The following is a 15,272-nucleotide window of genomic DNA, read 5'->3' as shown; positions in this document are numbered from 1 at the left end:
GTGGTCAAAAACTCTCCTGCGGACCTTTAACGTGACAGTTGAAGTGTTGATGATGTGTTGACCTCTGTTTTGTCCTCCTTTAGTGGGGTCTATTTCCAGGGCACCACCATCGGTATGGCACCCATCATGAGTATGTGCACGGCAGAGCAGTCAGGAGGAATCGTCATGGTACGTCAACCTGTGTGGCATACTCAAAATGCCTTTTAATCCACCATAAAGCAAAAAGGAGTACAAAAGAAATATTTGGTGTGTCTCTGACTTCCAGAAAGGAGACCAGACTTATTTTATCATTTCCCTCTTCCTGCCCTCCGCTCTCTCTCTTCGCCTGGTTCTCCCCCTCCCCTCCTGTCCTGACATAATACTCTCATATGTCTCCCCTGAGTCTCTTGTGTAAGGGTTGAGCTAAGGATTCCAGAGTTGATATTAAGTTGTATTAACTTCAGGGCACACACATCATTGAGTCTTTTTTTTTTTTCTCCAGGAAGTTGGTATGCATAGTACCTTCCACTTAGTGCTGATAAATCAGAGTGTGTATCGATTACACGAGTGGAAACCGTCGCTTCCTAATGAGGTGCAACAAATGAGTGAATTTAAGGGTACCGCGTATCCCCGCCTGAATGAAAACGTAGCATTACAGAGCTGCAACCCTATACCATGTGCTCATGTTGTATTAGCGCGAGTCATGCTATTATTTTATACTCTATGTCCCTGAGTGGCTGTTTGTCTGGTGGCCTGGCTGGCTGGTGGTAACGTTTACAGCTAGAGTCCCCAGATGGTTCTTCACTCTTGTCCTCCCAGATGGTAAAGTGGGGTCATTATGATAGAGCTCTACATGGGCGCATACATCAGGTCAGAGACGTAAAGGATTAGTATCCGACCGCAGACTCTTCTGCTGAGCGAATCACGACCCTGTTGTCTCCCATCATTTACAAAGTACCTTTGAACTCATTAGCTAACTTCCCCTATGGGTCTCATTGTTATTTTTCTACGCAGTTAAATCTTTAACATCCATCCTCAAACCATCTGGAGTATCCATTCACCGGCCCCGAATGTTACATTAATTTCGCCGGTGTGGCGAAACAGAACACAGACAGCGACCACTTCAGCCTCATCGATCAGTAGAGAGGTGTCTCTGTTTTTTTTTTTCCAGGAAACAGAATCGGAGAGGTTTTCTTTGCATGAATCCAGGCAAGTGCAGATAGCTGATGGCCGTTACTTTCAAAAGCCCCCAGCAGAGCAGTTCATCAGTCTGAGCTGGACTCGCACGGCGCAACTGAATAATGCACAGTGACGGAAGACTCCAGAGGCAGGGCGATCTGACGCACAGCTCTGCATCCATGAAAGAGCTGATAGCTGCTGCCGCCGCTGCATTATTCATGCGGCTTTTTCATGTGTTCATGTTTTACACACCTTTGCAGGAAAATCTCGACACGTCAGCCAACAAAAGCTTTCACTCCATAGCTTCATCTTCACAGTGCATCCTCTGGCACTGTCTGTTTTTAATTTCCTATTATCTCTGCTGGCTGTGTGATTTTCAAGCTCCCCCCTTTGAGAGTCTTTCGATTGTCTTTCTTTGCTGGCTTTGCTCAGAAGAGGGTCCGTGTCTTTGTTTGTGTGCGGATGAAGCGGCACATCTGGCCGTGTCAAAGTTTGCCGAGCGAGCTGAAGGTGACAGCCCGCAGTCTGCCGTTTCATTTCTCATCTGAGTGCCACAACGTCGAGCAGAGGAAACGCTCTGATAAGCACAGATCCAGCAGCGTTGTTTGTTTAATCTTGCCAATATGCAATTACGCTCACTTGTTTTGAGTAATGTTTCTCCAGTGCGTCCTGTGGGGAACAACAATTTGGCTAGCATAAAAAAGTTTTTTTATTATTTGTTATTTTCCTCAGAGTATGTAATCAGAAACGTCTGTTTTTAATTAGCTACAACAGAGCTGAACACATTTTTATATGAGACGTTGCTTGTAGCATCTTGTCTAGCCTAGAAATACAAAATCAGACTCGTATAGTAAAGAGGTTTTAGATGAATTATTGGTGAGAGAGAGGCAATGGCAAGTTCAGCTCCTGCATGATTGATCTGCTTTTTTTTTGTAGGATCATTCGGACAACCCCCTGGGCGCCGCAGTCACTCTGGCCCACGAGCTCGGACACAACTTTGGAATGAACCATGACACCCCAGAGAGGGGGTGTGGCTGCAGGGTGACGGCGGACCGCGGAGGCTGCATCATGACTCCCTCCACCGGGTGAGTCACAGCGTCTATCTTGACAATTAAGAGTCAATAGATCTTTAAGATAGCTGACTCCTTACTCCATACTGCAATAATCAAGATTGCAAGAGTTTTATTTCAGCTAGTTGGCCTTAATCAGCCTGAGGACATATGCTATCATTCACGGCTTCAGTGCATTCGAGCGAGGCTGCTTTACAAATGACGTCCAACTCCCAAACCATCTGAAATGCATCATCGTGATGTCAAGCCATCATTAAGTTTTCATTAATTCAGTCACTTATTAAATACACTGAATGTCGCTCAAAAAGAGGCCAGATTGTGATCATATGTAAACATTATTGCACACGCTCTCCATTTGTAATTTATTGTCTATCGACAAATAATGCCGCTGAACCGCCGGGTCGTTGAGTTTATGGCAGATTCAACAGCTGTGCTTATGCCCCGAGGCAATATGACTCATTCTGATTGGGAAGCCGATGGGTCAGTGGCAGTGCATGGACAAAACAGTACAGTTTTAGAAAGTGTCTGTTGTTTAAGTGTGAATCTACAGTAACAGCTGACAGATGTGTAGTTATTATATAGTTGCTCACTATGGATTGTAATGTCTAACCAGTGGGCAACTTCCAGGTTTGAAAAGTGAAGCCAATGCAGAAGTGCCTTAAACTTGCATTCTTTCTAATTACCAGCAGGGGGCGACTCCTCTGGTTGTAAAAAGAAGTCTGATTGTATAGAAGTCTATGAGAAAATGACCCTACTTCTCACTTGATTTATTACTTCAGTAAACATTGTAAACATGAGTTTATGTTCTCGATCGCTAGTTTCAAGTCTTCTTCAATACAGCATGATGTTCATTTAGTAAATTATGGTCCCATTTAGAGTCAAATTGACCATAAAGCAGCATAAAATGCAGAATATGAGGTTTCAAAACGGCAGTTCACAAACCAATGGGTGACGTCACATTGACTACGTCCACTTCCTATATGCAGTCTATGTGTTTAACATGTTGTAGCAGACCGAGCAGGGGCATAGGGGTGTTTTGGGTGGAAACATTGGGTATCAGTTCCAGCTCAAGGTCTAGTGGTCTGTGGGAGCCTCGGATTGGTGTTTATGCTGGAAACATCCCTTTGTATTTGGTTTGGATCAGACCCATGAAAAACAGGATAACACCATTCTTGATTATAGACTCGTAAAACAACACAGCAGTGAGATGTAGATTTATATTTAACCCTGATTGAGGGTATCCCTGGTCAAGGACTTTATCCTAAAATTGGCAACAAGACGAACACATAAAAAGAGCAAGAAATTCATGCATCCATCTTACTCCTACTGGCGACCTCCTTTTCTTCCTTATTCACAGCCAGTTAGAGTGATTCTATTCTTTGACATACATGCAACTTTAATGTTGGAAAATCTCTCTGCAGCTCCTAATAAATAGTTAAATACCACTGAAAACTGTCTATTATACAGTTTTTATGTAAGGAAAACTTGTCACCTCTCCTTTCACATATCTCAATCTGATGTCATACGCAGCAGCGAAGAGCCTCTCTAAATGTGAAAGAACATAGTTTGTACCAAACATAGTCTATTGAGAAATATATAAGACATGAATATTTAGTTTTTTTGTTCCGCTCTCCACAGAGTCTGTGCTTTTTTTCATTCCATCTGACAAAAGAAAGAAATGATCTTGGTTTCAAAATAATCCCCTCTACACCTCCGTGTTGCTCCATATCGCTGCTCTGCTGTTTAATCCAGGATTAAGGGAGCAATACATTTGAATAAGGATGTTTAGGAACTCTGTATTGCCTCATTCTGCTTGCTCAGTTAATTCCAGGTCAGCAGCATACACTCTCCGCCTGAGGCAGTACTACATCTCCCATGAGTCCAGCTCAAACCCCTTGTAGTTCCATGTGGCCACACACACACACCGGGATCTGCTGCAACCACCTGAATGTTGTTCGTCACCCGGCAGCTACAGCTATTTGTTTATAGCATTGGCTGCCATGTTTTTCTAGGCAGGCGACCAGCTCTTTTCAAAGCTCCATGTGATCATACAGAATGCCTCTTCACAAGGCCAGGACTTGGATGAGCTGGTACAAAAGCCCCGCTGATTAGCAGCCCCTGCATTCAATAACCGAAAGTACTGGCAAAAACTCGCCTGCACTCACTCAGAGTTTTGTTTTTGCTGTTTTGATTGATCTTTCAGTTTAATCAAATAGAGTGCAGGGAAGTCTTCATTGTCGCTGATGTGTAAAGACAGATACCCATCAAGCATCTCCTGGCCTTGCTGCTGGAGATAATGGGATCCAGTTCATCATGATTATACTGGGGTAGTGGCGGGGGTTTAGGGGTAGGTGGTGGGGGGGCAGTAAAAGTACAAGCTGTCCCAGTGCCAGCTGCACATCTGCACAGAGCGCTGCTTGTTTCCTGCTCACATCGGTCACGGCCAATTGTCGCGTCCCCCTTTCCACCCATCCCACTATCCCCCCATTAGCTCCAAATGAGAACAGGCTGGTGTCTCCATCCTTTGAGATTATAACCCACAGGAACACACACACATTAACCACGCTGCTGCTGCCGGGTGCTTCATGGACAGAGGGACACACATTATGTGCACAAACATGTACATGAGAGAGCCATCTCTCGTAAAGGCTAAAACAGGAACTCCACAGGGTTCTGTGTTTGGTCCACTGCTCTTGGATAATCTCTCGCTTAATTCTTTCATAAACAAAGCGTGGTGCCTATTTTGAGGTACTAATGATTTCCTGAACTTGCACAAAAAGTTCAGGAATGTGGCAGCATTTAAACAGCATGGTTTGATTATTTACTTTGCAATCAAAATGGGTTTAATTATCAAGTTATAAATGCCATGATATATATGTATATCCAGCCCGGTCGCACGAAAAGGCGTATCAATGACACGATAATGCGCAAGGCAAAAGTGTGCAATAAGAACGCAGTTCTTGCTTTTGGCGTGTCATTTGTACACCATGTAGACTGTACGGACTGCAATGTAAATGCAACCACGTGAATATGTTACGCTCAGAGCTAGTTAAGTAGAATAACAAGTGAAGAAGACTTGTGGGGGACAAGGGTGGTGGATGGATCCAACAAACACAGGACTTTCAACTAGGAGGCTGGTGTTAGAGACCGGTGGTTTGTTTTGTAAGTTACATTAGTGACGTTTGTGACCTGTTTTCTGTACTTATGTTACTTTGTTTCTGTACGAATTGTACTTAATTTACGTACTTATTTTAAGCCCAACCATGATGTTTTTCCTAAACCTAACTACGGGGTCTTGTTGCATAAACCTAAGTGAGTAGTTTTGTTGCCCCCTGCTGGTACTGCACCTTCATCTATGCGTCTAATATTCACACCTCTGCAAGGCAAACGTGACACTGACAGGCTATCCTTTGGTGGACAGGCGGGTCTATTACACGCTTTGGCGTGATACCAGGTGGTACATCATATGTATATGTTCCTATGAAAATAAATATTCAGTCACTTGCCATCTAAGACAGTCACACAAACTGAGATGTTGATGGACAGCTAGACTCCGAGATGCATTATTAAGACAGGGTTCATTCACTCACGGGTCAAGCCCTGAGTAAGCTGATGAGTGCTGGGCGTGAGATTGATGTATTTCCCTTATCATATGTCATAAAATAATCAGGAATCACAGGAAGTGAGCCAGAGTCCGAGGCATGCCAGGGAAATGTGACCCGTGCCCCGCTGGTGAACAGGAACTCTCTAGTATGCCTTGTTTAATTGGGTCCATAGGGAAATCAATGTGAAAATGCTCTTCAGTATCTACAACGTAGGCCAGACTGCCAGGCACCAAAGGCCACGACAGATCATATCACCTAATGTCATCGCCCACAGCTCAGGCTCGACATGCTCAAAGGAAGCCGTAAAATGAATATTAAATGTGTAGTGAGGCAACTGTGGTTTTGAATTACTTAAGCAAGTATGAAATATTTGTCATACTTTCAGTTGTCACAGTCGGGTTTGAATTTACTTTTACTCACATTGGTGCCAGAAGATCAAGGTCTTCCAAAATCTAATAAAACTGTGAAGATAGGGTCACAATCAGTGTTTTTATATATTTTCGCAAAAAAATGTCCTCAAGGATGGCGGAAAAATGTTTTTGGCAGATGTGTGTCATTGGAAAGGCCGGCCGATCTGATTCATAGCCCGATCAGTGTTTTATAGCTAAAAAGATGTGACATAAACTGGCCGTGCAATATGTGCTGGATGGGTTTCACGGCGTTCTGTGTGATCTGAACCACAAGGACAGACGAGCTACGAGGAGAACGTCCTGCCCAGTTAGATTTGGGTTAAAAGGCCTCTGTGTATTAATGTGCTACTTTGCCTTAAGAGTATTATCAACGCTAATAGGTTTGGATTTATGATCATAGTCTGCAACAAATTCATATATAAACCCGACCTTCATGTGTTGTTCACTGTCATTCCTGAGGGCTGACTGTACTGCTCCAAATACATTTAATTTAGTAGAGCATCCTTTTGATCTCACCTTTTGCTTCAATTCTGCTTTCAATTTTTTCATGAAACGTTAAAAGTATTCTGGATATAGGAAACATGTTCTCATCTCAACTTGTCGCATATTGCTGCTTTGTCACGCCCCTTGGCATCACTTTATTTTTGGCAAAAGAATACATGGTTGACCTTTTAAAGTACTACGCTTGTAAAGTGAAAATGACACTGTACATTGTGATCTTAACACATGGGACACAAACAGCAGCTGTCTCCTGGATGAAAGCTTTGTGTTTGTTGGGCCCGTCCTCCACACCTCCCGCCCACCCTATATCACCACAGTCACTCCCGGCGCACTTTCTCGTGCCGCGGATGGGTTTACATCATAGTTAATGGAAAGGCCGATGCATCTCATACTGGTGCTAAAGGTTGCCCGTTGGTATCACACGCCGTCGGCCGTGACAAAGCCTCAGTATTTGACGTCCTGGGAATGAGAACGGGCTGCATATGCATGCTCAACATTTAACACTTTGTTAATTAACCACATAATTGTACTTGAGTGTCAAAAAAACAATGCAGGAATTTTAAAACGCCACAAATTTTGCAGCTTTTCTGGATCTCTGGCCAAAGAATTTTTGTCTTGAATTATTTTTTTTCTTTAAATTAGACTTTAAAGGAGCTAAACGTAAAATTCAGAGCATTTCTGTTGCCTCTTAACGGCTCTCAACGTGGCAACGGCTGAGCCGGGGGCTTGCAGCTAACGGTGCTAACAGCGAGAGTGCAAACAAAGGTAACAGTGCTGGTAGAGATAACAGTGTTAACATGGGGGAAACCGGAGGGTGGGTGCTACACTTTCACAATGACGCCGTTAGTCAGGACGGCGTTATCAGCTGTAACCGCCATATGAGCGCAGTGCAGAGCGGCTAAAACCATGCGAGGCCAGCCCGGCTATGTCAACAAAGCATGGAGAAGCTCTGATTACAACACACACAGAGGGGAATTGACTTCATTCTCTCCTCAGGTAGATTTCTCCTCTATATCTTTACATAGCAAATAGTTGTTTGCTGCTATATTAATGCTCTGGATATCAAATAGGGAACCTTTAAATTGGATTGAAAGAGCAGGTCAGACAAACAGCAGGGTCAATGTATGCAGTAGTTTTGGTTGTGAATTGTCAGATTCCATTTAATCCATCTTGTATGTCTTGACTGATGACTTCTTCTTTAACTCTCCACAGAAATGTGGGTTACCTGTCACAGTTCATCTACCCCAGTGGTCTCAAACTCAGTTTACCTGGGGGCCGCTGGAGGCAGAGTCTGGGTGAGGCTGGGCCGCATCAGGTATTCCACAAAAAAAGCTTTGTTAAAAAAAAAAAACAATCTTCTCAAACGTCATTATTAACAGTTCTTTAACTTGAATGGGTTCTTCTGAACATGAACGGTTCTTCTGAACATGGCCTCTATTGCGTCTCCCACTTTTCCTGAAATTGTCTGTGCTCGTCACCAACCTTTCTCTTCACTGCAGGCTTTGAAAAAGACATGATTGGGGCTGTGTGACAAGATATATATTCATTCCACCTGGTGTCACTCCACAATAAAGTTGTGCCTGCTGTGTTTGTGTTGCTCTGCAATTACACCACCAAACCGCTAGTTGGCGGCGGCGTCTCTATGAGTTTCCTTCTTCTTCTTGTACTACAAACAGAAATTGAGCGGAGTTGGAGCTAATAACTGTTGAACCACAGAACTTTTACTGACATTACTGGAATGCCGAAAAGAGAAAATATATCTGAGTCGATTTGTGTGAACAAACATTGAAAAGATCGAGGCAGAGAGAAGTTGAACTTTCTGTGGTTGTCCGGGGTCCTGGCCGCTCAGCATCGCTGAGAGACTGGACCAATCACAGCTGTTGCGGTCTGCGTCGCCGCGACGTGTAGTTACATTTCTGGAGAGGTGCACGTCAGGCTACGGCGTCGATTCAACGCAGAAGTATAAATCAAGCTTTAATCAAGCTTATGCGATGTTACACGGGCGCCGCCACAGTTGTTGTGAAATGTTTCTCTGCTTGCATCAAGCCCGGCCGATTGCCCGTCCCCGGGAGCCATATACCCCGCTGTGATTGGTAGGTTCGTTCAGCTCAGGCTCACGCAACAAAGGGACCTTCCACACACAACGCGGCAAACTGCCATTCACATAAAACTCGCGGGCCGAGGGCGCCTGGTTAGCTCAGTTGGTAGAGCGGGTGCCCATGTAACAAGGCTTGGTCATGACCGCGGCGGCCCGGGTACGAATCCGGCCTGTGGCCCTTTCCGCATCCACTCTCTCTCTCCCCCCTTTCCAAGACTCTATCCACTGTCCTGTCAATAAAAATAAAAAAATGCCCCCAAAAAAATAACTTTATAAAAAAAAAAAAAAAAAACTCGCGGGCCGCACTAACATTAAACTTTCATATCAAGGTGGGGGCCACAAAATATCATCTTGCGGGCCGCAATTGGCCCGCGGGCCGCGAGTTTGAGACCCCTGATCTACCCCCTTGTCGAAGCAGCACGGCTGTGAGACGTTTGAAAGCCTTCAGCACTGTAGTATTATCACAGTGTGGGGCAGATCATAGGGGCCTGTAATAGATCCTGGGAATGATTTCTTATCACCAGACCTCCCACAGATCCATTAAAGCCTCGTCTGGCACATTGCTGCAGCTTAGTTGCAGTGATTGCTTTGTGCACTCCATCAACCATCAACTGCAGTACCTCTGAAGCTTAGGAGCCAACTGTCAAACACCGACTGTAGGTTTGAGATGAACAAAAAGAACGCCGAGATGAGTTGATCCCGTAATGGGACTGGAGCTGGACCAGATGGAAAACAATGCAGCAGTATGAGACAGAACAAAGAGCAGAGTCGGAGAGAGCAGACAGAGGTGAACACGGCTCATCCTCTGCGAAGGATGAGAACAAGCCCGAAGGTCACAGAGTCATACTTTCTTTTGAGGTGGTGGCCCAGACTCCCATGGGATGAGCGGATGTCTAGGGCGTCTTTAGTTCGCCCCAGATGTGCCCGCCGCGACTGGCCCTGGCACTGCTTTACTTGCCCTGCGGGGCCTGCAGCTGCTAAATGCCATCCACTGTAATTCATCGGTGCCTCTGCCTTTTTTCACAGCCATTACTCCTCCTCCTCCCACCCCCACGTCGTTGCAGGGTAGACCAATTATTTCTGTATTGCCTCTCATAAAGAACAGCTGGATCCTGCGCCGCTCATGTATCTCAGGGATGTGAGTGTTTGTCATGGATTGCATGGGCCCGGTAACTGAAGAACGGGGCTGAGTTCATGGAAATTGTATGAATGCAGGAAAACAGGGGGGGTGCAACTTGAGCGAGCAATTTTGGGCTCGGGCTTTGGGGGCAAAGAGGAAATCAACAACAGCAGTTGCTAAGGAAGTGGCCTGCCCTGTTGAGCAGCAGCCTTGACAGCTGTTCGTCATAGCAGGATCCCCTCGAGGTGCTCAGCGAGGAGGAAGGGAAAAAGAGGGGCACTGTTATTATTACAGCTTTCCTTATTGCTCTTTCCTTTTGCCATTTCATGTCATTACAAATCCACTCTGATCTTTTCCTTTAATCCCGAGATCTGCTACGAGGTACCCCACTTTCACCCAACACAACCCCTGGATAGTATTGACGTTAGAGAGCGAGCGGGTTGTGTGTTTGGGGCGGGGGTCAGCAGCAGGAGCTGATGTAAGCCGCCTCCACACATGATAGAAATCAAAGGCAAGCCGAGAATGAGGTCATGTCAAAACATTCACAGTGTGTCATGACATATTTAGAGGCGTATTAGATGTGGAACCCAATCAGAGAAAAAGCACAGTTTGAAAGGCTTGTCGACACTGAGCTACATAGAAATGCCTCCATGTGTGAGATGAAAAACTCCAAAGAGAAAGTGCTTATTTTACAGGCAGTGGGTCTGAATTCAAGGCTCAGCCTTATAGCTGGAAACTAATTGACAACTCCACCACGTTTAAACCCATGTATCGTTCATAGAAGCACATCAATGAGCTGCATTCTTTGGTCTCCCAAGGACCGTTATATGACATACCCCTGTTGACATACTGAATGCTTATTGAAGGATGTATAGGTATTATGAATTGTGCTACAACCATGACATGTTTGCTGTCCTTTCAACACTGTCATTTGTGAAGATGATGAATATGAAACTAGAAAACCTAAGGAATCCATTGGTACCAACCATGTCATACTAGCTTGTCGCGAAGGAGGTTAAATAACGCTCCAAACTTGCAGTAGATTTTGGCGAGGACAAACTGGCATGGCCATTTTCAAAGGGATCCCTTGACCTCTAACCTCCAGATATGTGAATGAAAATGTGTTCTATGGGTACCCACGAGTCTCCCCTTTACAGACATGCCCACTTTATGATAATCACATGCAGTTTTGGGGCAAGTCATAGTCAAGTCAGCACACTGACACACTGACAGCTGTTGTTGACTGTTGGGCTTGAGTTTGCCATGTTATGATTTGAGCATATTTTTTATGCTAAATGCAGTACCTGTGAGGGTTTCTGGACAATATTTGTCATTGTTTTGTGTTATTAATTGATTTACAATAATAAATATATACATACATTTGCATAAAACATGCATATTTGCCCACTCCCATGTTGATAAGAGTATTAAATACTTGACAAATCTCCTTTTAAGGTACATTTTGAACAGATAAAAAATGCGCGATTAATTAACTATGAACAATCATGTCATTAATCGTGATTAAATATTTTAATTTATTGACAGCCCTACCAGAAACTTCTGCTTCTAACTACCCCAATTTCCCCTTGCTGTCACTGTGGAAAATACATGGCATGTGTTTGATTTACTCTGTAAACTTTACTCAGGCAGTTTGCTTATCTGGACTTTCCTTGCTGCTCTGAATTGTAAACAACTCTGAAATGGACACATTTTTATGTCAAAAATCATTCAAATGAATGCAAAGGTTTACGAGCAAACATGCGGTTTGGCTGCGCCTCCTGACTTCCGGCTGTTGAGCGTGTTGTGCCTGTTGAAAGAAACATTTTGTCACCTAATGCCAGGTACACACTACACGAGAATCAAGCCAATTTTTGTCCTGATTCTTCCCTCCCGACGATCGTCAGCAAACCCCCGACTTTTTGATGGTTCTAGAGGCTAATGCATGAGTTAATGTAAAACACAAAGCATAAAGTAGTAGTAAGATGGAGCTCAGAAATGGAGGAACAACTTGTTAATTTGTGGCAACAACACAAGTGTTTATTTAACGTGTCTCCATGACTTCATCCATCCATCTTTTGTGAATTTTCGGTACAAAGTAGAGCAAAAACTTACATCGCTTCCTGCCCGTCATACGCCATGTTTGTTTACACTGAAGTCACGTTTGATCGCGAGAGATTTTGTGAGATTTCCGTCATTTTTAGTCCGAATTCTTGCTGTTCATGAAAGGAATCTGTTAGTGTCTTTTAGTGTGGGTCGGCCTTAAGTTGACCTGTATCAATGCACAAAGACAAGCACAGATACAAGTGTGAATAGTACATTCAGATTCACCCATTCTGGCCTCATTAGGTTGACATTTATGGTGGAGGTGGAGGTATTAAAACTTAATATGGTGCTTTTTTTATCAAGACATATGAGGAACAAGATTCATGCACGCACTCACATAGTTATCTCAGGCACTATGTTATCAGAGAAATAAAGCCACATGAGGTCTGTAACAAAGCTTTTAGCAGACAGAGCCCTGGGCTGTGTGCTTTCCCCACAGAGCAGACCACCCTCTCTGTCCGCTCCAAAAACAATATTAAAAACACACCATCCCCTACGTCTCTCCCAAATTTATAGGTGTTGCAAGTCTAGCGAAGGGAAGCACTTTTTGGTTCGAGTTTTTATGATTCCCTGTCTCATAAAATATGTCTTATCAGATCTCCCTCTCTCTACGGAGGGAGACGTCACCACGCTGTTCGCATGCTAATGCAGCTGTGGTGAGGTTCCTGAGCTCTAGTGGTTAATTGATTTTGTGATTAGCAGCAATTAGCGCTGATTACATCAGTCTGAAGAGGACCCTTGTGGGGTGGATCTCAGTCGTCTTCCTCCTCTCTCTCTTCTCTCTGTTTGTGTCACTCACAGAATGTTTCTTTCGTTCACAGGTATCCGTTCCCCACGGTGTTCAGCAGCTGCAGCAAAAAGGACCTCACGGCCAGTTTTGATAAAGGCGTAGGGATGTGTCTGTTCAACATGCCTGAGGTCAAGGTGCTCTACGGCGGGCAGAAATGTGGCAACGGCTACGTGGAGGAGGGAGAGGAGTGCGACTGTGGGGAACTTGAGGTGAGAGACCTCCTACAGTTCGTCAGCATTCTTGTTTTACGCCCCTTCTGTCAAAACTGAAATATCTGTCGTTACTGCCGCCCATAAATCATTGTTAATTTCCCACATTTGAGGAATGAAGTCAGCAGAAGCGCTAGTGGGGGTTTCTGCAGCTTTCCAGCCTTCAGTATGGCTCAAACCAACATTTCCGACAGTAAAAAACAAATACTTCACCTCGGTTTCAAAGCTTAACGGCGCAGCAGAGCTCTCGTGATTCAAACCGAGTCTTCAGAGAATGAGCTTAGAGATATGAGAGTGAATTTATTCATTCCGTGCACTGAGGAGGTGTTTGGGAGGAGGGTTGTCTGATCGGGATACAATTCAGTGAGAGGAAACATCGCTGACAGCTCACCCTGTCAGCCGGTGAATTATTTAAATGACTCTGCATTGGCATGCACATACGTAATGGTGGCACACGTTGCTAAACTGCTGCGACTGTGGGATGATAAAATGGTTAATCACGATGCCGCTGACGATCGGCAGAGGCAGGCTGACAATAACAGAATTATGAAATATGAAGGAGACGTCTTTTATGATTTGGAGGGATATTTTTGAGTTATATAACGGCCTATGTGAGAGAATGCCTCGTTGTCTCTGGCAATCTGTTTACACCTTTATGCCCAGCGAGTCTTTTTTGTGAGCTGTTTCGGGCTTCTGCCAGGGTCAGGCTGAAAGTGGCCTTGTCCTTCAAAACAAAGAACTGACATAAGCCGCGCAGGCCTGAGCCAGCAGCGATAATAAAGCCCTCCACGGAGCGGAGCGGCGTCATGCCAAACCAGGCCAGATCAGAGTGCTCAGACAGCACCTCTCTCCACCATTAAAAAGCCTCATTAAAAAGCCTGGGTCCTTTTCCTCACAATCACAGGCTACTTCTTTTCAGCATGACTCCTCCGCCTCCTTTTGGCCCCGGGGACCATGGGAAAGGCCCTTAATGGTTTTCAGGCTGAAAGAAGGTCTGGAAGGCCCATCATGTCAGCTGCGTCCCCTGCCAGCTCCGTCCGTCTACTTCCTCCTGACTCTCTCTGCACTCGAGACCTTTCGGTCGGCCTGCCTCTGTGTGAGATCATACATGCACAAGCAAACACGCAGCAGACACATCGATTGAAGGCTACCTTCAATGTGTAGCAGGAGGCAGAGCGGTGCTGATTGGTGCGGGGCATGGCTCATGATAAAGGCCAACATGAAACAGATGGGTCTGCATGGTGAGATGGGAAATGTTACAGGGATGGATAGATATAGATAAATGTGTCTCTCTCTCTCTCTGGTTGAACTTGAGCAGTCTGCTACACTAGTATTAAAGGACCGGTGTGTAACAATTAAGGGGCTCTATAGGCCATTTTTATTAAATTTATTATGGTCTCATTCTATTTAGTGTGTCACAGCCACTTCAGTGAGCCAGCATGCACAATACCAGGGCCCACCTAAATGGAACATATTACAACAATATTAATATTTAGTTACCTTCTTGCCAAATTCCCACCAGAACAGTGACGAACTGCCATGCAATGTCTGTGAAAAGCTGTGGCGACCGCTCCTGAGCTCATCGAGCAACGGCCGTTTGATTCTTGCCAAACAAAAAGTTGGGAAAAGTTTAACTTTTAGCAGCGAATTGCTGCCAGAGAGGACCCGCCAGCCAATCAGTGAATAGATCCTGTAATTCCTGTGAGATGTTGACCTATGTTACAAAGAATTTCTTCCTGCCTGAAACACATGAATACCCCAATACTCCCGGCTGCAGAAAAATGTAAGTATTGTGGCGAGCTGCACCACTGCCTGGTGTGAATTCGGCATTAGAAGGAGCTGTTTATATCTACATAGGGAGCGGGTCCTCTTCACGGAGCTGGGCGCCATGTTTCTACAGTAGCCCAGAACGGACAAACCACTGTGTTAACTTTTCCTGCATCAAAACGCACAATCCATGGAGAAATGCACACATATTCAGAAATTGTGCATTTACATCTGTCTGTCTCAAAATTCAGAGTTCCCCTGGCCCCCCTTGATAGTGTGTGATACTTTAAATTGGAGCCCATGGCAAACATTTCTATTCTATTTTATCTATTTAAACCGCATTGGCTGCAATCGGGTGTCGCTCGCTCGCTTGACCCAGTCGTTCAATCGTAACTCGACCCAGTCGGTCGCTATACTCGTCCCTATCTATTCGATTTTATC

General features: G+C 44.8%; 1 protein-coding gene across 1 annotated transcript in view; it reads left to right on the top strand.

The window, feature by feature from the left end:
- LOC119479738 (disintegrin and metalloproteinase domain-containing protein 12-like) overlaps nucleotides 1–15,272 on the top strand; it is a 94,230-nt gene that overhangs the window by 65,262 nt on the left and 13,696 nt on the right. Inside the window, exons 11-13 of the mRNA XM_037755650.1 lie at nucleotides 84–168; nucleotides 2,095–2,243; nucleotides 12,887–13,064. Of these exons, the coding sequence (XP_037611578.1) occupies nucleotides 84–168; nucleotides 2,095–2,243; nucleotides 12,887–13,064 (412 nt within the window). The remainder of the gene's footprint in view (nucleotides 1–83; nucleotides 169–2,094; nucleotides 2,244–12,886; nucleotides 13,065–15,272) is intronic.

Source organism: Sebastes umbrosus, chromosome 20 (assembly GCF_015220745.1).
Source record: "Sebastes umbrosus isolate fSebUmb1 chromosome 20, fSebUmb1.pri, whole genome shotgun sequence".
Taxonomy (NCBI): domain Eukaryota; kingdom Metazoa; phylum Chordata; class Actinopteri; order Perciformes; family Sebastidae; genus Sebastes; species Sebastes umbrosus.
This window is presented reverse-complemented; position numbering and strand designations above follow the sequence as displayed.